The 23,508-nt window shown below is 41.8% G+C and overlaps 1 protein-coding gene across 2 annotated transcripts; it reads left to right on the top strand.

The window, feature by feature from the left end:
* The first annotated feature begins 4,883 nt into the window (after positions 1-4,883).
* On the top strand, positions 4,884-17,697 carry LOC120031506 (calpain small subunit 1-like). Of its 2 annotated transcripts, none has more exons than XM_038977288.1 (11): positions 4,884-4,991; positions 5,680-5,751; positions 13,393-13,429; positions 13,543-13,635; positions 13,903-13,960; positions 14,173-14,237; positions 15,962-16,030; positions 16,179-16,257; positions 16,496-16,612; positions 16,846-16,904; positions 17,080-17,697. In XM_038977288.1, the coding sequence occupies exons 2-11, from the start codon at positions 5,705-5,707 to the stop codon at positions 17,104-17,106; spliced, it is 651 nt and encodes a 216-aa protein (XP_038833216.1). In that variant the 5' UTR covers positions 4,884-4,991; positions 5,680-5,704; the 3' UTR covers positions 17,107-17,697. The 2 variants fall into 2 exon arrangements, with proteins under 2 accessions (XP_038833216.1, XP_038833223.1); XM_038977295.1 differs by lacking the exon at positions 4,884-4,991 and adding an exon at positions 5,198-5,477.
* Positions 17,698-23,508: the final 5,811 nt, after the last annotated feature.

Raw genomic sequence — 23,508 nt, 5'->3', positions numbered from 1 at the left:
TGACTGACCTTCATGTCTTAAAGTAATGATGGACTGCCGTTTCTCTTTGCTTATTCGAGCTGTTCTTGCCATAATATGGACTTGGTTTTGTATACCACCCCTACCTTGTCAGAACACAACTTATTGGCTCAAACGCATTAAGAAGGAAAGAAATTCCTCAAATTAACTTTTAACAAGGCACACCTGTTAATTGAAATGCATTCCAGATGACTACCTCATGAAGCTGGTTGAGAGAATGCCAAGAGTGTGCAAAGCTGTCATCAAGGCAAAGGTTGGCTACTTTGAAGAATATTAAATATAAAAACATTTGTAACACTTTTTTGGTTACTACATGATTCCATATATGTTATTTCATAGTTTTGATGTCTTCACTATTATTCTGCAATGCTCTCACAAAATAATTTAAAAGTATGCAATAAGGTGTCTGTCGTGTATGTATGTATGTATGTATGTATGTGTATATATATATATATATATATGTATATGTATGTGTGTATATGTATGTGTACACTAAGTATACCAAACATTATGAACACCTTCCTAATGTTGAGTTGCACCGCTCCTGGATGTCCTTTGGGTGGTGGACCATTATTAATACACATGGGAAACTGTTGAGAGTGAACAAAAAAAAACTGCAGAGTGGCAGTTCTTGACACAAACCGGTGAACCTGGCAACTACCATACCCCGTTCAAAGGCACTTAAATATTTTGTCTTGCCCATTCACCCTCTGAATGGCACATATACACAATCCATGTCTCAATTGTCTTAAAATCTTCTTTTAACCTGTCTCCCCCCCTTCATCTACACTGAATAAAGTGGATTTAACAAGTGACATCAATAAGGGATCATAGCTTTCACCTGGATTCACCTTGCAGTCTATGTCATGGAAAGAGCAGATGTTCTTGGTATTTTGTATACTCAGTGTATATACTGTAAATCAGGGTTCCCCAACTACCGGCCCGCGGGTAGTTATTTGGCCCCTCAAGTTTCTGTTGAATTTTCATTGTTGGACATAAACTGTAAAAACACCAGTAAATTGGCTCCAAGTGATTTTAATTTGGGAAATCTGTCTACTAAAATGTAAATGTAAAATGCATTTCCACACAAAATAGAGAGACACGTGATCATATACAAATGTAAGCAAGGTTTGAAATGATTAAGTTTTAGTCAAATATTATATCTATTATATAATATTATATCTGTTTGGGCTTTTTGCAGTCTCCAAATTATTTGTAATTATGTTCCGGCCCCCCGACCATCCGCTCAAGAAGAAATCGGCCAGTGGATGAATCTAGTTGATGATCCCTGCTGTAAATCATTGGTTTGTACCTGTGTTTGGTCCGGGTCTGGAAGTCGTGCTGGTACCAGGACTGGAAACCTGGGGTGGGTGCTGGTTCTAGTGCTGGGACTGGGTCTGTAGACAGGAGGAAGGGCAACCTGAGGAGCAAGTAGAGACACACAAGGAAGCCCTAGACCCAGTGGTCAACGGTGGCACTCCCCTGTGGTCTGCTTGCTTCAGGTGAAGATTAGAATTCTGGTCCATCCTCTGCACCTCGTCTGGTGTCTGGGACTGGTTCCAGTACTGGGTCTGGTGCTGGAACTGGGACAACTTGAGGAGCAAGCAGATGTAACCGATGTGAAATGGCTAGCTAATTAGCGGTGGTGCACGCTAATAGCGTTTCAACTGGTGACGTCACTCGCTCTGAGACCTTGAAGTAGTTGTAACGATGCTTTGTGAGTGTCAGTTGTTGATGTGTGCAGAGAGTCCCTGGTTCGAGCCCAGGTAGGAGCGAGGAGAGGGACGGAAGCTATACTGTTACACAGACACGGAAGCCCAAGACCCGGAGGTCAGTGATGGTACTCCCCTGTGGCCTGCTCGCTCCGGGCGTAGGTTGGTATCTTTAGGGGATTCCTTACTCTGTGCCCTGGTTGAGGTGGTGTTTTCTGCGTCCGGCCTGGTTTCTCCTGTTAGGAAACTGCTACTGGCGGTTGTCTGGTTGTGGCTGGGGGAGTCCGTGGAGTCAGGTCAGACCGCTGTCAAGACACTTACAGTAGCTTCCCTTCTTCCCCAGTCTTTCAGGTGTCTGAGTGGTCCGTGAACTAGGGGAACAGCCATAGCCGTGGTCAAGTCACTGTTACTAGCGCTGTCCCCTTGTCCGCCAAAATAAAATAGAAGATGGAGAAAAGGTATGGAGGTACACAACCCCAGAAAATCTCCACTGCACAGGTTTGTGCGTAATGAGGAGAAACCAGAGTCTATAGATTTTCAGATTTTTGTACAGATAACAGTACATAAAACTACACACAGATGTTAGATGATAATATTTAATGTATGGTTTTATCAGGATTGTGGCAAATATTTTCTACTTGTGGTCAAGTTATGTTTGGCGGTAAAGACTTCCTTTCTCTTTGCATGATCATCCATTCTGCTTCGGGGGACCCAGCTAGTGAGTTTGATTGACAGTGTCAGTGGTTTTGTTTATGCCATGATCAACTCACGCGGAATCACAGACAATTTGCTGACGCGTAGAAAGATGATACCAGAGTTCCCACTTGGGAACTACAGTATGTATCAGAATCAACCAATAGCAAGCTCTATGCGACTTAGGTTAAGATTAGAAAAAGGGTTAGGGTTATGTAGATGGTGGTTGGAAGAGTGCGCTTGTTTGAAATGGAAAAGAGTTGAGGTAGCTTTTGATAAAAAAGAACATCAAGATGAAGCAGCTGCTTTATAAGTGGGATGCACTGTTGAGCGCTACATTGTACGGAGATTGTGACAGCCGGTTAAATGGTGTCCCTTGAAGGTGTAACAGTATAATTTTAGTCCGTCCCCTCGCCCCGACCCGGGCGCGAACCAGGGACCCTCTGCACACATCAACAACAGTCACCCACGAAGCATCGTTACCCATCGCTCCACAAAGGCCGCGGCCCTCGCAGAGCAAGGGGAACCACTACTTCAAGGTCTCAGAGCAAGTGACGTCACCGATTGAAAGGCTATTAGCGCGCACCACCGCTAACTAGCTAGCCATTTCACATCCGTTACACTCACCCCCCTTTCGACCTCCTCCTTTTCCGCAGCAACCAGTGATCCGGGTCAACAGCATCAATGTAACAGTATAACTTTACGTCCGTCCCTCGCCCGGGCGCCTCTGCACACATCAACAACAGTCACCCACGAAGCATCGTTACCCATCACTCCACAAAAGCCGCGGCCCTTGCAGAGCAAGGGGAACCACTACTTCAAGGTCTCAAAGCGAGTGACGTCACCGATTGAAAGGCTATTATCGCGCACCACCGCTAACTAGCTAGCCATTTCACATCCGTTACAAAGGCAAGAACAAGATGTATGTCAGGAGAAGTGCAGTATTATCATAAGGAGACATATACTTGAAATGGAGGGAAAAAGAGAGGCAGAGAGAGAGAGCAAGGAAGAGGATAAGCTTGAGTCGGTTAAAAATGGCAGGGAAAAGGGAGATGGTTTGTTAAAGAAGAATGGTAGAAATTGTAAGCAGAGTGAGCTGAAGACAGGAGGAGAAATGGAAGTGAATGAGGTCGAAGTATCCGAGGTGGTAGGTGTGGTGAATTTCTCGGAGCCCGAGGCTTGCACCGAGGGTCAGGATAAAGATGAGTCTGACAGTAGGGCTGAAGTTTTTGGAAGATGTGGACCCTTGCCCTTTGGCTGATCCATTTGTTGTTTTAGGGTCAGTGAAAACAGAATTGGGTGCTGTGGAATCAGTGAGGGTAACCAGAAGTGGTCTTGTGATAATTGTTTGTGTTTCTGCTGGTCATAGGTACGAAGGTGCTCTGCGTTAAACCAATGGGGGCAAGACATTTTAATTGTTTTGCTCTCAATAAAATAGCGCCATTGAAAGGAGTGATTTACTGGGGTAACAGTAAATGTAAAAGTTGACCAATTGAAGGGGAAGATTCCCGGTGTTTGTGATGCTCGTCGTTTGGTGCGACGCAGACAGGGTGGTGTGAGTGGTGAAATAGAAGAGTCATTGTTTGTTGTTTTTATGTTGAGTCTGCTTGCCAAAGTGATGTTGGGATATATAAGTTATCCTGTATGAGCTTTTGTGCCGAACTCTTTACGTTGTTACAGGTGTCAAGCTTATGGGCATGTAGCAGCAGTGTGTAGGAGGGAGGTTACTAGATGTGAGAAGTGTGCAGAAGGGCATGAGACAAAGGAATGTGTAGCATTGGGGAAAGTAGTGGTATGTGTTAATTGTAGGTGTAGTCATGGGGCTGGGGATCAGAAAAGGCCCGTGCGAGTGAGGCAGGTTGATGTTTTCATGGTTAGAGTAGTGCAAAAGTTGTCATATGCTGAGACAGTGAAGAAAGTAGAGGAAGATGGGTCAAGGGGGAGGGATCCTGAGAGGAGGGGTGTGAGGTAGATATGTACCAGTACAGAGGGATAGGCCAAAAAGTGATATGTTAGAGTAAGATTGGATTTTTAGCATTTATAGCAATGGTTATCAACTGTACTGGAGGGATAGAATGTAAGTCACAGAAAATTGAGGTTGTGGTGGCAGCTGCAGAGAGGTAGTTGGGTGTGCGAGACATGACATCAGAATTTACAGGGTGTGTTAAGTGGTGGTGTCCCATCCTTTCAGGTTATTGGCCTGAGGTAGGACTAAATATATTTAAATAGTGGAGTAGTGTGGTGTTATTTTTTGTGAGTGTAGTGTTAGAGGGTAGTTTTTTAAATTTTTATAAAATAAATAAAAATTCAAGCAAAGTATAAGGGAGTTAGTTGTACTCCAGTGTAGTATGTGGCTGTAATGCAACATTTATTGGATGCTAACCGCCGTTAAACCTCATCGAAGAAGCAGCAAGCTCTACGCAAAAAACTTACGTTCACTTTAACTAAGAGGACCCCAGTTTCAGACATGACATGGGCACGGCATCACTCCTCATTGGTTTACCAAAATAACGTGCGTGACAGCCTCCTTGCTTTCTTTTTACAATATCACTGGCAACTCAAAGTCTGGTAAGTAGCTACTACTAACATGTTGAATACTTTTGTCGATGTGACTATAGTGTTATTGTAGCCTCGTTTGCCTACTACGTCAGCATTCTCAGCTAGCTAACGTTAACTAGTTAGTAACACACTGCTAGCCATCCTCTTCCTGTCCGGGCAAGCTAGCTAGTAGCTAGCTAGTAGGTAACCTGTCTAGTAGTTGGTTTGTAGGCTTACGAAAAAGACCATACAGTTTTGGGTTGTAATCGTAACATTATTTAAACGAACTGACTGTTCAGCCTTCCCATTAAATATGTTCGTAGCATTGATTTAAGTTAACTTCGCTAGTTAACGTCGATGTGGTCGGCAAATTAGCCCCCTAACTAGCTGTCGTGAGTTAAACATCAATTTATCATTCGCAGGGTTAATATTGATTCATTTTGTCCTTTTTAGCAGACCACTCTGAAAGGGGTGTTTTTTTGCCAAAGTCGTCGTAGGGCGAAACATTTGCAGCGGGTATGACTCCCATGGCATGTATCAACTTGAGTAATTAGCCTATCCCCATAGTCATTGGCCTATCCTAGCTGACTTAGTAGGCTTCCATTATTCTTGTAATGGCCGTATGATTTCCATGATGTATTTGACTCAGGTGTGTTTTTTAAATATAAACTACGTTTAAAAACGACTAACGTTTTTTCATGTTTTTCCTTTCTCCCAGGTTGACACATTTCAATTGATTAAACATGTTTCTTGCCAAAAGACTCATCGGTGGCATTCTTGATGTCGTAAGGTAGGGATCTGGCTGTAGTAGTAAGGACGTCTTCTAAATCATTCTCTCTTATGTATAAACATTTACATTACATTACATTTAAGTCATTTAGCAGACGCTCTTATCCAGAGCGACTTACAAATAAACAATGTTCACCACAGGAATTTAGTCTCTACATGTTTCTGGCAAAAAAATTAATAATTGTTTCCTGGACTTTGCCAGATGGGAAGGTGGTTGAGGAGGCTGTATAGGTTGCGGGGGAGGAAGGGCAATGAAAGTAGTCTAATTTTAGGACACTGACACTCCTAAAACTGATTGTACCATTGCAACAGCCAAGCTATGTTGGATAGGAGCATGATTCTTCAGATAGTAACCTCAGGCCATAAATCAATCCCTCATCATACACTATATTATCAAAAGTATGTGGACACATGCTTGTTGAACATCTCATTCCAAAATCATGGGCATTAATATGGAATCCCCCCTTTACTTCTATAACAGCTTCCTCTCTTCTGGGAAGGCTTTCCACTAGATGTTGGAACATTGCTGTGGGGACTTGCTTCCATTCAGCCACAAGCATTAGTGAGGTCGGGCACTGATGTTGGGAAATTAAGCCTGGCTCATGGTCGGCGTTCCAATTCATCCCAAAGGTGTTCGATGTGGTTGAGGTCAGGGCTCTGTGCAGGCCAGTCAAGTTCTTCCACACCGATCTTAACAAACCATTTCTGTATGGACCTTGCTTAGTGCACAGGGGCATTGTCATGCTGCAACAGGAAAGGGCCTTCCCCAAACTGTTGCCAAGAAGTTGTAAGCACAGAATCGTCTAGTATGTACACTGTAAAGTTAAGATTTACCTTCACTGGAACAAAGGGGCCTAGCCTGAACCATGAAAAACAGCCCCAGACCATTATTCCTCCTCCACCAAACTTTGCGCACAGTGATCTTAGGCTTGTGAACGGCTGCTCAGCCATGGAAATCCAGTTCATGAAGCTCCCAACAAACAGTTATTGTGCTGACGTTGCTTCCAGAGGCAGTTTGGAACTCGGTAGTGAGTGTTGCAACTGAAGACAGGTGATTTTTACGCTCTAGCACTTGGCGGTCCAGTTCTGTGAGCTTGTGTGGCTTACCATTTTGCGGCAGGGCTGTTGTTGCTCCTATTTATTTATTTTCTCACCTTTATTTAACCAGGTAGGCCAGTTGAGGACAAGTTCTCATTTACAACTGCGACCTGGCCAAGATAAAGCAAAGCAGTGCTACAAAAACAACAGTTACACATGGGATAAAGAAACGTACAGTCAATAACACAATAGAAAAAGCTATGTGCAGATGTAGTAAAATTAGGGAGGTAAGGCAATAAATAGGCCATAGTGATGAAATAATTACAATTTATCATTAAAACTGGAGTGATAGATGTGCAGATGATGATGTGCAAGTAGAGATACTTGGGTGGGGGAAAAAATAACAATATGGGGATGAGGTAGTTGGGTGGGCTATTTACAGATGGGCTGTGTACAGGTGCAGTGATCGGTAAGCTGCTCTGACAGCTGATGCTTAAAGTTAGTGAGGGAGATAAGTCTCCAGCTTAAGTGATTTTAGCAATTCGTTCCAGTCATTGACAGCAGAGAACTGGAAGGAAAGGGAGCCAAACGAGGTGTTGGCTTTGGGGATGACCAGTGAAGTATACCTGCTGGAGCACGTGCTACGGATGGGTGTTGCTATAGATGACCTGGAGCCGGTGGGTTTGGCGACGAATATGTTGTGAGGGCCAGCCAACGAGAGCATACAGGTTGCAGTGGTGGATTGTATATTGGGCTTTGGTGATAAAACGGATGGCATTGTGATAGCAAATTGGATGTAGTCTGAGTAGAGTGTTGGAGGCTAATTTGTAAATTACATCCCCGAAGTTAAGGATCGGAAGGATAGTCAGTTTTACCAGGGTATGTTTGGCAGCATGAGTGAAGGAGGCTTTGTTGCAAAATAGGAAGCTGATTCTAGATTTAATTTTGGAATGGAGATGCTTAATGTGAGTCTGGAGAGTTCACAGTCTAACCAGACACCTAGGTATTTGTAGTTGTCCACATATTCTAAGTCAGAACCGTCCAGAGTAGTGATGCTAGTCGAGCGGGTGCGGGCAGCAATCGGTTGAAGAGCATGCATTTAGTTTTACTAGCATTTAACTTCTTATGGCTGCATCCCGCTACCGGGATCGATATGACAACAGCCAGTGAACGTGCAGGGCGCCAAATTCAAACAACAGAAATCTCATAATTAAAATTCCTCAAACATACATGTGTCTTATATCATTTTAAAGGTAATCTTGTTGTTAATCCCACCAAAGTGTCTGATTTCAAATATACTTTTCAGCGAAAGCACTACAAACGATTATGTTAGGTCACCACAAAACCACAATAAGCACAGCCATTTTTCCAGCGAAAGATAGCTTTCATAAAAAGCAGAAATAAAGATAAAATTAATCACTAACCTTTGATTATCTTCATCAGATGACACTCATAGGACTTCATGTTACACAATACATGCATGTTTTGTTTGATAAAGTTCATATTTATAACAAAAAATCGGAGTTTACATTGGCGCGTTACATTCACTAGTTCCAAAAACATCAAGTGATTTTGCATAGCCACATCGTTTCAACAGAAATACTCATCATAAATGTAGATGATAATACAAGTTATACACATGGAATTATAGATATACCTCTCCTTAATGCAACCGCTGTGTCAGATTTCAAAAAAACTTTACGGAAAAAGCAAATCATGCAATAATCTGAGACGGAGCTCAGAACAATAGCCAAATTAGACGCCATGTTGGGGTCAACAGAAACCAGAAAATACATGATAAATGTTTCCTTACCTTTGATGAACTTCATCAGAATGCAGTCCTAGGAATCCCAGGTCCACAATAAATGCTTGATTTGTTCGATAGTGTCCGTTATTTATGTCCAATTAGCTACTTTGGTTAGCGCCTTTGGTAAACAATTCCAAAGTCACAAAGCGCCTCCACTATAACGTGACAAAATGTCCAAAAGTTCCGTAACAGTCAGTAGAAACATGTCAAACGATGTACTGAATCAATCTTTAGAATTTTGTTAACATACATCTTGAATAACGTTCCAACCGGAGAATTAGATTGACTTCAGAAGAGCGGTGGAACGGAGGTCCTCCTCATGTGAAAGCATGCTCAGCTCGTGGCAGTGATTACTAATTCCTGTCTCCTTCGGCCCCCCTTCACATGAGTCATCAAAGTTTTATTGACTGTTGACATCTAGTGGAAGCCGTAAGAAGTGAAAACTCATCCATATCTCGCTGTAATTTCATTGAGAGCTTGGTTGAAAATCTGCCACCTCAGAAAAAATTCAAACAGGAAGTGGAACTTCTCAGGTTTTTGCCTGCCATATGAGTTCTGTTATACTCACAGACATAATTCAAACAGTTTTAGAAACTTCAGAGTGTTTTCTATCCAATGCAAATATTAATAACTATGACTGAGGAGCAGGCAGTTTACTATGGGCACCTCTGTGTACCTTTCATCCAAGCTACTCAATACTGCCCCTGCAGCCATAAGAAGTTAAAAGCAGTTGGAGGCCATGGAAGCAGTGTTGTATGGCATTGAAGCTCGTTTGGAGGTTTGTTAGCACAGTGTCCAACGAAGGGCCAGATGTATACAGAATGGTGTCGTCTGCGTAGAGGTGAATCAGAGAATCACCAGCAGCAAGAGCGACATCATTGATATATATACAGAGAAAAGAGTCGGCCCGAGAATTGAACCCTGTGGTACCCCCATAGAGACTGCCAGAGGTCCAGACGACAGGCCCTCCGATTTGACACACTGAACTCTATCAGAGAAGTAGTTGGTCAACCAGGCGAGGCAGTCATTTGAGAAACCAATGCTATCGAGTCTGCCGATGAGAATGCAGTGATTGACAGAGTTGAAAGCCTTGGCCAGGTCAATGAATACGGCTGCACAGTATTGTTTCTTATCGATGGCGGTTATGATATCGTTTAGGACCTTGAGCGTGACTGAGGTGCACCCATGACCAGCTCGGAAACCAGATTGCATAGTGGAGAAGGTACGGTGGGATTCGAAATGGTCGGTGATCTGTTTGTTAACTTGATTTTAGAAAGGCATGGCAGGATGGATATAGGTCTGTAACAGTTTGGGTCTAGAGTGTCTCCCCCTTTGAAGAGAGGGATGACCGCAGCAGCTTTCCAATCTTTAGAGATCTCAGACGATACGAAAGAGAGGTTGAACAGGCTAGTAATAGGGGTTGCAACAATTTCGGCGGATAATTTTAGAAAGAGAGGGTCCAGATTGCCTAGCTGATTTGTAGGGGTTCAGATTTTGCAGCTCTTTCAGAACATCAGCTATCTGGATTTGGGTGAAGGAGAAATGGGGGAGGCTTGGGCAAGTTGCTGTGGATGGGTGCAGAGCTGTTGGCGGGGTAGGGTTTAGAGGTCGACCGATTATGATTTTTCAACACCGATACCGATTATTGGAGGACCAAAAAAAGCCGATTTTTATTTATTTATTTGTAATAATGACAATTACAACAATACTGAATGAACAATAATTTTAACTTAATATATTACATCAATAAAATCAATTTAGCCTCAAATAAATAATGAAACATGTTCAATTTGGTTTAAATAATGCAAAAACAAAGTGTTGGAGAAGAAAGTAAAAGTGCAATATGTGCAATATGTGCCAAAGCTAACGTTTAAGTTCCTTGCTCAGAACATGAGAACATATGAAAGCTGGTGGTTCCTTTTAACATAAGTCTTCAATATTCCCAGGTAAGAAGTTTTAGGTTGTAGTTATTATAGGACTATTTCTCTCTATACCATTTGTTGTTCATTAACCTTTGACTATTGGATGTTCTTATAGGCACTTTAGTATTGCCAGTGTAACAATATAGCTTCCGTCCCTCTCCTCGCTCCTACCTGGGCTTGAACCAGGAACACATCGACAACAGCAACCCTCGAAGCAGCGTTACCCATGCACAGCAAGGGGAACAACCACTCCAAGTCTCAGAGCGAGTGACGTTTGAAACGCTATTAGCACGCACCCCGCTAACTAACTAGCCATTTCACATCGGTTACACCAGCCTAATCTCGGGAGTTGATGGCTTGAAGTCATAAACAGCGCAATGCTTGAAGCACAACAAAGAGCTGCTGGCAAAACACACGAAAGTGCTGTTTGAATGAATGCTTACGAGCATGCTGCTGCCCACCACCGCTCAGTCAGACTGCTCTATCAAATCATAGACTTAGTTATAACATGATACACACAGAAATATGAGCCTTAGTTTCCAGATTTTACCATATTAATGACCTATCAGCTCGAAAACAAGACGTTTATTCTTTCAGTGAAATACGGAACCGTTCCGTATTTTATCTAACGGGTGGCATCCATAAGTCTAAATATTCCTGTTACATTGCACAACCTTCAATGTTATGTCATAATTATGTAAAATTCTGGCAAATTAGGCGGCCCAAACTGTTGCATATACACTGACTCTGCGTGCAATGAACGGAAGAGAAGTGACACAGTTTCACCTGGTTACTATTGCCTGCTAACCTGGATTTCTTTTAGCTAAATATGCAGGTTTAAAAATATATACTTCTGTGTATTGATTTTAAGAAAGGCATTGATGTTTATGGTTAGGTACACATTGGAGCAACGATACGCACCACATCGATTATATGCAACGCAGGACACGCTAGATAAACTAGTAATATCATCAACCATGTGTAGTTAACTAGTGATTATGATTGATTGTTTTTTATAAGATAAGTTTAATGCTAGCTAGCAACTTACCTTGGCTTACTGCATTCGCGTAACAGGCAGGCTCCTCGTGGAGTGCAATGTAATCAGGTGGTTAGAGCGTTGGACTAGTTAACTGTAAGGTTGCAAGATTGGATCCCCCGAGCTGACAAGGTAAAAATCTGTCGTTCTGCCCCTGAACAAGGCAGTTAACCCACCGTTCCTAGGCCGTCATTGAAAATAAGAATGTGTTCTTAACTGACTTGCCTAGTTTAAAAAAGATTAAATAAAGGTGTAAAAATCGGCCAAATCGGTGTCCAAAAATACCAATTTCCGATTGTTATGAAAACTTGAAATCGGCCCTAATTAATCAGCCATTCCGATTAATCGGTCGATCTCTAGTAGGGTTAGCCAGATGTAAAGCATGGCCAGCCGTAGAAAAATGCTTATTGAAACTCTCGATTATTGTAGATTTATCGGTGGTGACAGTTTTTCCTAGCCTCAGTGCAGTGGGCAGCTGGGAGGAGGTGGTCTTATTCTCTATGGACTTTAGTGTCCCAAACCCTTTTGGAACTAGTGCTACAGGATGCAAATTTCTGTTTGAAATAGCTAGTCTTAGCTTTCCTAACTGACTGTGTATATTGGTTCCTGACTTCCCTGAAAGTTGCATATCGTGTGCCTGTTCGATGCTAATGCAGTACGCCACATGATGTTTTTGTGCTGATCATGGGCAGTCAAGTCTTTAGTGAACCAAGGGCTATATCTGTTCTTAGTTCTACATTTTTTTGAATGGGGGATGCTTATTTAAGATGGTGAGGAAAGCACTTTTAAAGAACAACCAAGCATCCTCTACTGATGGGATAAGGTCAATATGCTTCCAGGATTCCAGGATCGATTAGAAAGGCCTGCTGTGTTTTAGGGAGCGTTTGATAGTGATGAGGGGTGGTCTTTTGACCGCAGACCCATAGCGGATGCAGGCAATGAGGCAGTGATCGCTGAGATCCTGGTTGAAGACAGCAGAGGTGTATTTAGAGGGCAGGTTAGTCAGGATGATATCTATGAGGGTGCCCGTGTTTACGTATTTGGGGTTGTACCTGGTAGGTTCCTTGATAATTTGTGTGAGATTGAGGGCATCTAGCTTAGATTGTAGGACGGGTGGGGTGTTAAGCATATCCCAGTTTAGGTCACCTAAGAGTACGAGCTCTGAAGATAGATGGGGGGCAATCAATTCACATGTGGTGTCCAGGGCACAGCTGGGGGCTGAGGGGGGTCTATAACAAGCGGCAACAGTGAAAGACTTATTTCTGGAAAGGTGGATTTCTAAAAGTAGAAGCACGAACTGATTGGGCACAGACCTGGACAGTATGACAGAACTCTGCAGGCTATCTCTGCAGTAGATTGCAACTCCGCCACCTTTGGCAGTTCTATCTTGACAGAAAATATTGTAGTTGGGGATGGAAACTTCAGAATTTTTGGTGGACTTCCTAAGCCAGGATTCAGACACGGCTAGGACATCCGGGTTAGCGGAGTGTGCTAAAGCAGCGAATAGAACAAACTTAGGGAGGAGGCATCTGATGTTAACATGCATGAAACCAAGGCTTTACAATAACAGCACTTAGTTTAGCAGGGCAGACATTTTCCGAACTGAGTTGTTGGAGAGGTGGCATCCAATGACAGTGCCACGTTCAAAGCTCTTCAGTAAGGTCATTCTACTGCCAATGTTTGTCTATGGCGATTCCATGGCTGCAGGAACGGGTGTGGCTGAAATAGCCGAATACACTAATTTGAAGGGGTGTCCACAAGTGTGTGTGTGTGTGTCGTATCTATCTCTTAGGAATGCTACCAAGTGACTAACCTGTTAATTTCCTGTGTCCTTTGCAGCAATATTGATCCAGCTGTGTTTGTGCCCTCTGACCCAGTGAGTGGCATCGCTATTTTATCATTCAAGTTATCACCAGAGCATACTGTATTGCTGAAAATGTGCATTTGTTATGGATAATTGTAACCTGAAGTACAAATGTTATCGTGCAGCCCGCACCACGAAGGCCACTTGCGTACGCAGAGCAGAATGAGAGTGACGAGGAAAGACAGTTTCGCAAAGTCTTCCAGCAGTTGGCTGGAGATGTGAGTACGATACGTCCCTGTCACTTCTCACACATTCCTATTCTAGTTTACCTTCATAATACCCCTGTAAAAGTAAACCCCTTGTGGCAATGCTACACATTGCCATTAGAAAGGCACTGTGACTGCTGAAATTGATGCAGCATAGCAGTTTGATCTTCATGTAATTATTTCTGTTTTAAGAATGTCTCAAGTTGAATATTGTTAAGACACTTTATACGTGGTATTCTTCGATGTTGGAGTAATTAAACGGAATAACTTTTCCCGAAGGACATGGAGGTGAGCCCAACTGAATTGATGAACATCTTGAACAGAATTATTTCCAAACGTAAGCTATGTTTCTGTCTCTGTTCATGTGGCTTTGCCTGTGCTTGTGTGCATTAAGTGTATACCTGTTATTCAATCACTCTATCTCAGAAAGCCATGTTTGAGATGTAATATTTGTGATGAATTTCTCAGTGAGATTGATTATTGTTTGTCTTTGTGAGTCATTAAGGGCATGTTAATCCAGTGAGTGACCTGGCTGCTTTTGAATTTTAGATGGTGACCTGAAGACAGACGGGTTTAGCATTGAGTCCTGCAGGAGCATGGTTGCAGTCATGGATGTATCCTTCCTGTTATTATCTGTTTGTGGTAATGCATCTGATGTTGATGCAAAAGTATCATTTCCAGAATTTAGTGCCATAAGGATGGAGAGATTATTCAGACATGGCCATATAAAAGGTCTCAGCGGGGGAAGGTTTATTGACAACCCATGTTTCTCAAGAGTTTAGGTCAATTAAAATAATCCATCATATAACACATCTGATGGATTATTTAAATTGACCTAAACTCTTGGAAAGCATGGGTTGTTCATAACCTCCCCCTTGTTCTTAGACATTTTCTATGGCTATGTCGAAATACCTTCCTAAGTGGGTATTTGTTCACTTCCCTTCACTGATTTTGAAAGGAAATGACTGGTTTAAAAAAATATGGTGGAAACTCTCACTCCACCAATCCAATGCTTTTAGAGTTGTGGGAAGTAATTGTGCACATGTTCACTTCCCTTCACTGATTTGAAAGGAAATGGGGGAATTCTCAATTGGTAAAGTTTGTCCTCCCCTCGACTACGCCATCCTCTTTTCTGTGACCCGGAAACCAATAAGTGGTCACCATATGTAGGGATGTCAATTTGTTAATAGGCGAACGGAAGAGTTTGCACCTCTCTGATAGCCTCCTCCAGCCAAGGACATTCTGGTGTTTCCTATCATGGAAGTGTTTTGAAATCTGCCCACACCCCCTTTGAATCATCTGTTGTTTTCTCGAATGAGAAGACCATGCACATGTTTAAAATCAATACACTACTTATCTTTTATATATGAAATGTCTGGCACAACCAGCTACATTTCTTTTTACCACTTAACACATGTATTTTGGGATTCCTCTGTAAACGTAATTTGCCTGATGTGCGTGGTGGAGTCTCATTTCATACTGCGCATTTGTTTCCTTTCTTCCGCTCCTCGATTTACCTTTGGCCTTTTTCATAGGAGACGAGTAGTGGAAGCAATGAGTCGAGCAAAACAAATTGAGAATCTCCCAATGACTGGTATAAGAAATAAAGTGGAAACTCCACCTAGCCCATGCCTCCACCAATACAATGCTTTTAGATTTGTTGTGTTCACTTCCCTTTACTGATTTGAAAGAAAATGACTGGTATAAGAAATATGGTGGAAACTCCCATTAGCCCATGCCTCCACCAAGCCAATGAGGTAACTTACGCTGAGTGTACAAAACATTAGGAACACCTTCCTAATATTGAGTTGCACCCCCTTTTTGCCCTCAGAGCAGCCTTAATTAATCGGGGCGTGGACTCTACAAGGTGTCAAAAGCATTCCACTGGGATGCTGGCCCATGTTGACTCCAATGCTTCCCACAGTTCTCAAGTTGGCTTGATGTCCTTTGGGTGGTGGACCGTTCTTGATACACACAGGAAACTGTTGAGGTTGAAAAACCCAGCAGCGTTGCAGTTCTTGACACACTCAAACCGGTGTGCTTGGCACCTACTACCATACCCTGTTCAAAGGCACTTCAATCTTTTTTGTCTTGCCCAATTACCCTATGAATGGCACATATACACAATCCATGTCCCTATTGTCTGAAAAATCCTTCTGTAACCAGTCTCCTCCCCTTCATTGTTTTGAAGTGGATTTAACAAGTGACATCAATAAAGGATCATGGCTTTCATCTGGATTCACCTTATCTGTCAGGGAAGGAACGGGTGTTCTTAATGTTTTGTGTACACAGCATTGTTATAGGTGTCAGGTTTTTGTTAACCTTAACGCTGTTGCAGTGTGACAGTACTGGGAAGCTCGGATTCCATGAGTTCAAACACCTCTGGAACAATATCAAGAAATGGCAGGTGAGAGTAACAAAGTAGTTTGAGAGTATTGGCACTAATATACATTTTTATTTTTTTATTAGAAAGTATAATACAAATTTGTAACCATGGAGATTTAATCATAGATGTATCATACAACATACACATGTATCTCACTGTGTTTTTTCAGTGTGTGTATAAGACTTATGACACTGATGGCTCTGGGGTTATTGGTGCAGATGAGCTTCCCAATGCTTTCAGGGCGGCAGGTAAGAGCTATCATGTAGCACAAACATTTTGGCTGTTTGCCAGACACTTTTTACAGCATACATCTTGAAACATTGCACTTTGTGATATGAATACATTTTGAATCTCTAAATTCTTAAGTAAAGTGGTGTTTGACCCAGCAATTCTGTTATTCTTTACAACTTTATACATATCAGCTTTTCAGTGTGGACCAAGGATGTACATAAAACCTAAACATTTATGTCTATGGTTTGAACACAGGCTTTCCCCTCAATGATCAGCTGTTCCAGATGATCATTCGCAGATACAGCGATGAGAACGGGAACATGGACTTTGACAACTGCATTGGCTGCCTTGTGAGATTGGACGCTATGTGCCGTAAGTCCAATTCCCTGCTCTTTCCTATCTCATCACCATGGCAATGGTTATTTTTGATCTGTATAGGTGTTCGATGTAAAAAAAAATATATATATATAATTACATACGCATTAACCTTTGTTACATTTTTGTGTCAGCACAACTAATGGTACTTTGAAAATAATGGGGTACATAATCATTGTGAAAATTGGCAAAGTTGTTTTGTCACTAAAAGTAGTATCTTCCTGGTTCAGGTGCCTTCAAAACCTTAGACAAGGATAACAATGGAACTATCAAGGTCAACGTTCAAGAGGTAAGCATGTCACACTTACAAGCTGTAACAATTAGACGGTTTTATGAATGTAATTAGCCTAGCAGAACTACTTTAGGAACAACATTGTAGAGTAATGCCGACGATATCACACGAGGTCAAAACCCACCATTGTACAGGGTTGATGTCAATCAATTGTTTTTCTGTCTCTCTGCAGTGGCTCCAGTTGACAATGTACTCCTAAGCACATTAAATGCCTACACGTGTTTACAAAACAACTCTTTCTACATGGCGCTGCGCTTTAGACCACTCCAGGGACACCCTATGTCAGTCAACCAGCCCCCCAGTGTATGCAGGTTTCCCTACATGCTTTGCAACCTACACTATGTGAATATAGCATTTTCTCATATAACAAAGGGGAGTTGTAGACCAATTTGTAGACTATTGTGGTAGCAAAAACCTGCACACGGTGTTCTTTGGGCTGCTCAATACCAATGCTAGTCTTGCACTCGCCCACGACTATCTGCTTGTTTTCCTTTTGAATTCAAGAAAACCTCTACACAGGCTATGGCTGTCTTCACCTTTCAAAGAGCTCTCTCAAATAGTAGTCATTTAACAATTATTTAAGCCAGTTATGAAATAGTCTGTCACATATGTAGCTACACAACAGCAATACAATGCTAGTTTTTGTCATGTCTCACAACAAAAAATGGTCTTGTGCCATTGCGTCATGAAGCCAACAGATGCCATTTTAATGATTGGGTAAATGTTGCCATAAGTCACTGAGCTGTTATTACTTTGAAATGTATGGAATTAAAGAAATCTAAACAATGTATTTATTGCATGTGTTATTTCAACACTTCAAGCCTACTTATCGACCATTCAATCTTTAAGGGTTGATGCATTTACCTAATGGCTGGAATGATAAATGGATTTAAAAAAATTATAGTTCAGATGTGCATCCAACACAGTGCTCTAGCTCATGTATTGTGGTCAGTCCGGGTACTTCTCCTTTCTCAGAAAAGTAAACCACGTAGCTAGCTACTGAGCTTGCGTACAAACTAGCGTGAGAAATATGACTGGTTAGCTAGCTAGCCAACTACAATGTTTTCCCACTAATCAGAAATGACACAACCTTTATTTCCCTCAAAGGTAACACTGTCATGCATAGTAATATTACAAATATCAAGTTTATTTGTCGGTCTTGTAAAAAGAATGAAGAGGCGACAATGCGTGGGAAACGTTGGGTAGCTAGCTACAATTTTGTAAAGACGTGACTAGTTAACATTAGCTAACTAACATTAGTTTAGCTAGCTAGCGTTATTTGTGGATAAACATGGGAAAATTTGTAAAACGACATTTGATTGAGGCATTGTGCTTTTTACAGAGCTAATATGTTACCATTTGCCATACCAACAGGGTTTACCGCTGTGTACATAAACGTTACAGCTAACGTTAGCTAGCAAGTCATGCATTTTTTTTCGAAAGGGTAACTTTACCTAATGTAGCTACTTAAATAGCAGTCTACCCAGTAACGTCAAGATTAACTAAATCAAGACTTGGAGCACTGGCTGCTCTATGGCTCAATTTGATGATGATGGTACTCGGGTTGCGTCTGTTAAACTGATTGCGCGAGACTGTCCCAGCAGTGCAATTATAGGTTGCAGGGCTTGTATTCTTTTTCTTTCATGCAATGTAACGGGAACCAAATAGAATATAAACGCGCATTCGTGGACACACTTCACTTTACCTGATTTTTGATGCGCCCACCTGCTGATTTTTATCCAGGTTACACTATCAATCATAAATGTTATTTTGTAACCAGAATTCTATAGTTTATCAAATGCATCTTATTTTAGATGTATGCTGTCTATTTTATATAGGTCCAGTGATGTACTGAGAATTGTTTTGGGAAGGGAAGGTCGAGAGCAGACAACGAGATGGATAAGGGGCATTGTGGAATATGTCTGCCTCACTTCAATGAATACACATGTTTACACATTTATTAAAAATGGATATCACATTTACATAAGTATTCAGACCCTTTACTTTGTTGAAGCACCCTTGGCAGCGATTACAGCCTGAAGTCTTGTTAGGTATGACGCTACAAGCTTGGCACACCTGTATTTGGTGCAGATCCTCTCAAGCTCTGTCAGGTTGGATGGGGAGCGTCACTGCACATATATTTTCAGGTCTCTCCAGAGATGTTAGAGTGGGTTCAAGTCCGGGCTCTGGCTGGGCCACTCAAAGACATTCAGAGACTTGTCCCCGGGCCACTCCTGCGTTGTCTTGGCTGTTTGCTTCTTGTTGGAAGGTGAACTTTTAACCCAGAGGTTCTGAGCAGGTATTCATCAAGGATCTCTACTTTGCTCCATTCATCTTTTCCTCGGTCCTGACTAGTCTCCCAGTTCCTGCCGCTGAAAAACATTCCCACAGCATGATGCTACCAACACCATGCTTCACAGTAGGGATGGTGCCAGGTTTCCTCCAGACGTGACTCTTGACATTCAGGCCAAAGAGTTCGATCTTGGTTTCATCAGACCAGAGAATCTAGTTTCTCATGGTCTGAGAGTAATTCCAAGCGGACTGTTGTGCTTTTTTATTGAGGAATGGCTTCCGTCTGGCTACTGTATCATAAAGGCCTGATTGGTGGAGTGCTGCAGAGATGGTTGTCCTTCTGGAAGGTTCCCCCATCTTCACAGAGGAACTCTTGAGCTGTATCAGAGTGACCATCGGGTTTTTGTTCATTTCTCCCCCTATTGTAAAGTTTGGCCAGTGACCAGCTCTAGGAAAAGTCTTGGTCGTTCCAAACTTATTCCATTTAAGAATAATGGTGGTGTTCTTGGGGACCTTCAATGCTGCAGAAATGTTTTGGTACCCTTCCCCAGATCTGTGCCTCAGCACAATCCTGTCTTAGAGCTCTACAGACAGTTCCTAAGGACCTCATGGCTTAGTTTTTTCTCTGACATGTAATGTCAACTGTCGGACCTTATATAGTCAGGTGTGTGCCTTTCCAAATCATGTCCAATCAATTTAATTGACCACAGGAGGACTCCAATCAAGTTGTAGAAACAGGATGCACCTGAGCTCAATTTCAAGTCTCATAGCAAAGGGTCTGAATACTTATGTAAAGGTTTTTTTGTTTTCTATAAATATGCAACATTTCTAAACTTTTCACTCTGTCCATTATGGGGTATTGTGTGTAGATTGCTGAGGATTTATTTAATCAATTTTAGTATAAGGCTGTAACGTAACATGTTGAGCAAGTGAAGGGGTCTGTATACTTTCCAAAGGCACTGTATATACACTACCAGTCAAACGTTTGGACACTTACTCATTTAAGGGTTTCTTTATTACTTTTTCTACATTGTAGAATAATAGTAAAGGCATCAAAACTATGGAACCATGTAGTAAAAGTGTTGAACCTAAAATAAATGTTTTTACACATACACAAAAAACATATACATGCATATTTATATACAAACACACATACTCAAATATTTACACAGGTACATGTTTGTGTATAATATATATTTACACAAACAAATATATACAGACGCATATATAAAGTTGAATGACAAATATTAATTTTCACGAAGTCTGCTGCCTCGGTATGATGGCAATTTGCATATACTCCAGAATGTTATGAAGAGTGATAAGATTATTTGCAAATTCCCTCTTTGCCATGCAAATTAACTGAATCCCCCAAAAACATTTCCACTGCATTTCAGCCCTGCCACAAAAGGACCAGCTGACAAGTCAGTGATTCTCACGTTAACAAGGCTGGAGATCACTCTGTCATGCTGATGGAGTTCAAATAACAGACTGGAAGCTTCAAAAGGAGGGTGGTGCTTGGAATCATTGTTCTTCCTCTGTCAATCATGGTTACCTGCAAGGAAACACGTGCCGTCATCATTGCTTTGCACAAAAAGGGCTTCACAGGCAAGGATATTGCTGCCAGTAAGATTGCACATAAATCAACCATTTATCGGATCATCAAGAACTTCAAGGAGAGCAGTTCAATTGTTGTGAAGGCTTCAGGGCGCCCAAGAAAGTCCAGCAAGTGCCAGGACCGTCTCCTAAAGTTGATTCAGCTGTGAGATCAGGGCACCACTAGTACGGAATGGCAGCAGGCAGGTGTGAGTGCAACTGCACGCACAGTGAGGCAAAGACTTTTGTTGGATGGCCTGGTGTCAAGAAGGGCAGCAAAGAAGCCACTTCTCTCCAGGAAAAACATCAGGGACAGACTGATATTCTGCAAAAGGTACAGGGATTGGACTGCTGAGGACTGGGGTAAAGTCATTTTCTCTGATGAATCCCCTTTCCGATTGTTTAGGGCATCCGGAAAAAAAGCTTGTCCGTAGAAGACAAGGTGAGCGCTACCATCAGTCGTGTCATGCCAACAGTAAAGCATCCTGAGACCATTCATGTGTGGGGTTGCTTCTCAGCCAAGGGAGTGGGCTCACTCACAATTTTGCACAGCCATGAATAAAGAATGGTACCAACACATCCTCCGAGAGTAACTTCTCCCAACCATCCAGGAACAGTTTGGTGACGAACAATGCCTTTTCTAGCATGATGGATCCCCTTGCCATAAGGCAAAAGTGATAACTAAGTGGCTCGGGGAACAAAACATCGATATTTTGGGTCCATGGCCAGGAAACTCCCCGGACCTTAATCCCATTGAGAACTTGTGGTCAATCCTCAAGAGGCAGGTGGTCAAAAAAAACATAAATTCTGACAAAACGCCAAGCATTGATTATGCAAGAATGGGCCATCAGTCAGGATGTGGCCAAGAAGTTAATTGACACCATGCCAGGGCAGATTGCAGAGGTCTTGAAAAGGGTCAACATTGCAAATATTGACTCTGCATCAACTTTATGCAATTGTCAATAAAAGCCTTTGACACTTATGAAATGCTTGTAATTATACTTCAGTATTCCATAGTAACACCTGACAAAAATATCTGAAGACACTGAAGCAGCAAACTTTGAAAATGAATGTGTCATGCTCAACTTTTGGCCATGACTGTACATATATATATACACACACACACACACACAAATAAGTGTATACATATATATACACACACATAGATACATAAAAACACATATACACACACGCTGTTACGTACGCCTCTAGGAAGAAGGAACGCAACACCCTGCTACAACTCAACTCCCCGTGGAGTGAAAGAAGAGGTATGGGATTGTAGGTGCAAGTAAGGATGACAAAGGCAGAGAATTTACCGTTTACTGAGAATTTATTTCGTCACACGGTAATTTGGGGAAGATGGGCTGGATGGAACCAAAGCAAATTAAAAGTCAAAGCCCCCTCTCCTACCTTACCTGCCTAAGCACCACCTGGTGCGCTAACCAAATTACAGTGGGTGGTCCGCCCATGTCTTACCTACTGTGCATAGACAGTAAATACTACGGGTTATGTATGCCCCCAGGCCTCTTGCCTAAGCACTCCCTAGGTGCCTTCCCCTTCCGCCCTGGGAACAAATGAAACAGAATAACACAAACGTAAGTAAACCATTTCAAGAATCAAAAACACAGTTCTATTGGCACACACATACCTCAAATCGGCAGCTACAAAAATACTTAACGAAAACCTATCTCTGAGCAACAACCAAAATATCACCATCAGCAACAACCAACACATGACATAATAATCAGCTCTCTTCTGCGCAACAGAACACTGGCTTATATAGCTGGAGAAGGAAAGGAGTCTGTAATGGGATACAGCTGTATCCTCTGACGAGAGGGTGGGGTCAGCGCCAATTAGCAATGGTGCCGACCAATCAGTTGCTTGGGGGAATTTCAGGAAGCTATCCTGAAACGCACACATACAAAACCACAACACAGAAACTGGGGAACGTAACACACACACACACACACATATATACATATATAGATACACACACATACATATATACACATATATATACATACATATGTACACATACACACACACATATATACATACACACACATATATATATATATATACACACACACATATATACATACATATATATACATATATATACACACACATATATACATATATATACACACACACATACATACACACACACACACACACACACATATATACACACACACATATATACACACACACACAAACATATATATATATATATATATATATATATATATATATATATATATATATATACACATACACACACAAGATCTACATATGCCCCCAAATCATAGCGCACGTTAGACATTTTAATAGTTTGGACCTTTGTGGGGAGAAAATGTTAGTCACTGGACCTCTTTGAATTTTAATTGTGCACCTGTTATTTATTTATACACTGCTCAAAAAAATAAAGGGAACACTTAAACAACACAATGTAACTCCAAGTCAATCACACTTTTGTGAAATCAAACTGTCCACTTAGGAAGCAACACTGATTGACAATAAATTTCACATGCTGTTGTGCAAATGGAATAGACAAAAGGTGGAAATTATAGGCAATTAGCAAGACACCCCCAATAAAGGAGTGATTCTGCAGGTGGTGACCACAGACCACTTCTCAGTTCCTATGCTTCCTGGCTGATGTTTTGGTCACTTTTGAATGCTGGCGGTGCTTTCACTCTAGTGGTAGCATGAGATG

This window comes from Salvelinus namaycush, chromosome 3 (assembly GCF_016432855.1).
Source record: "Salvelinus namaycush isolate Seneca chromosome 3, SaNama_1.0, whole genome shotgun sequence".
Lineage (NCBI taxonomy): Eukaryota > Metazoa > Chordata > Actinopteri > Salmoniformes > Salmonidae > Salvelinus > Salvelinus namaycush.
Note: the sequence above shows the minus strand (reverse complement) of the source record. Positions and strands in the feature narration are given on the sequence as shown.

Coding starts and splice junctions, on each gene's coding strand:
- LOC120031506 (XM_038977288.1), top strand. CDS start 5,705: ATGTTTCTTGCCAAAAGACTCATCGGTGGCATTCTTGATGTCGTAAG. Junction 16,031..16,178: donor ACAATATCAAGAAATGGCAG/GTGAGAGTAACA, acceptor GTGTTTTTTCAG/TGTGTGTATAAGACTTATGA. Junction 16,613..16,845: donor GAGATTGGACGCTATGTGCC/GTAAGTCCAATT, acceptor TTCCTGGTTCAG/GTGCCTTCAAAACCTTAGAC.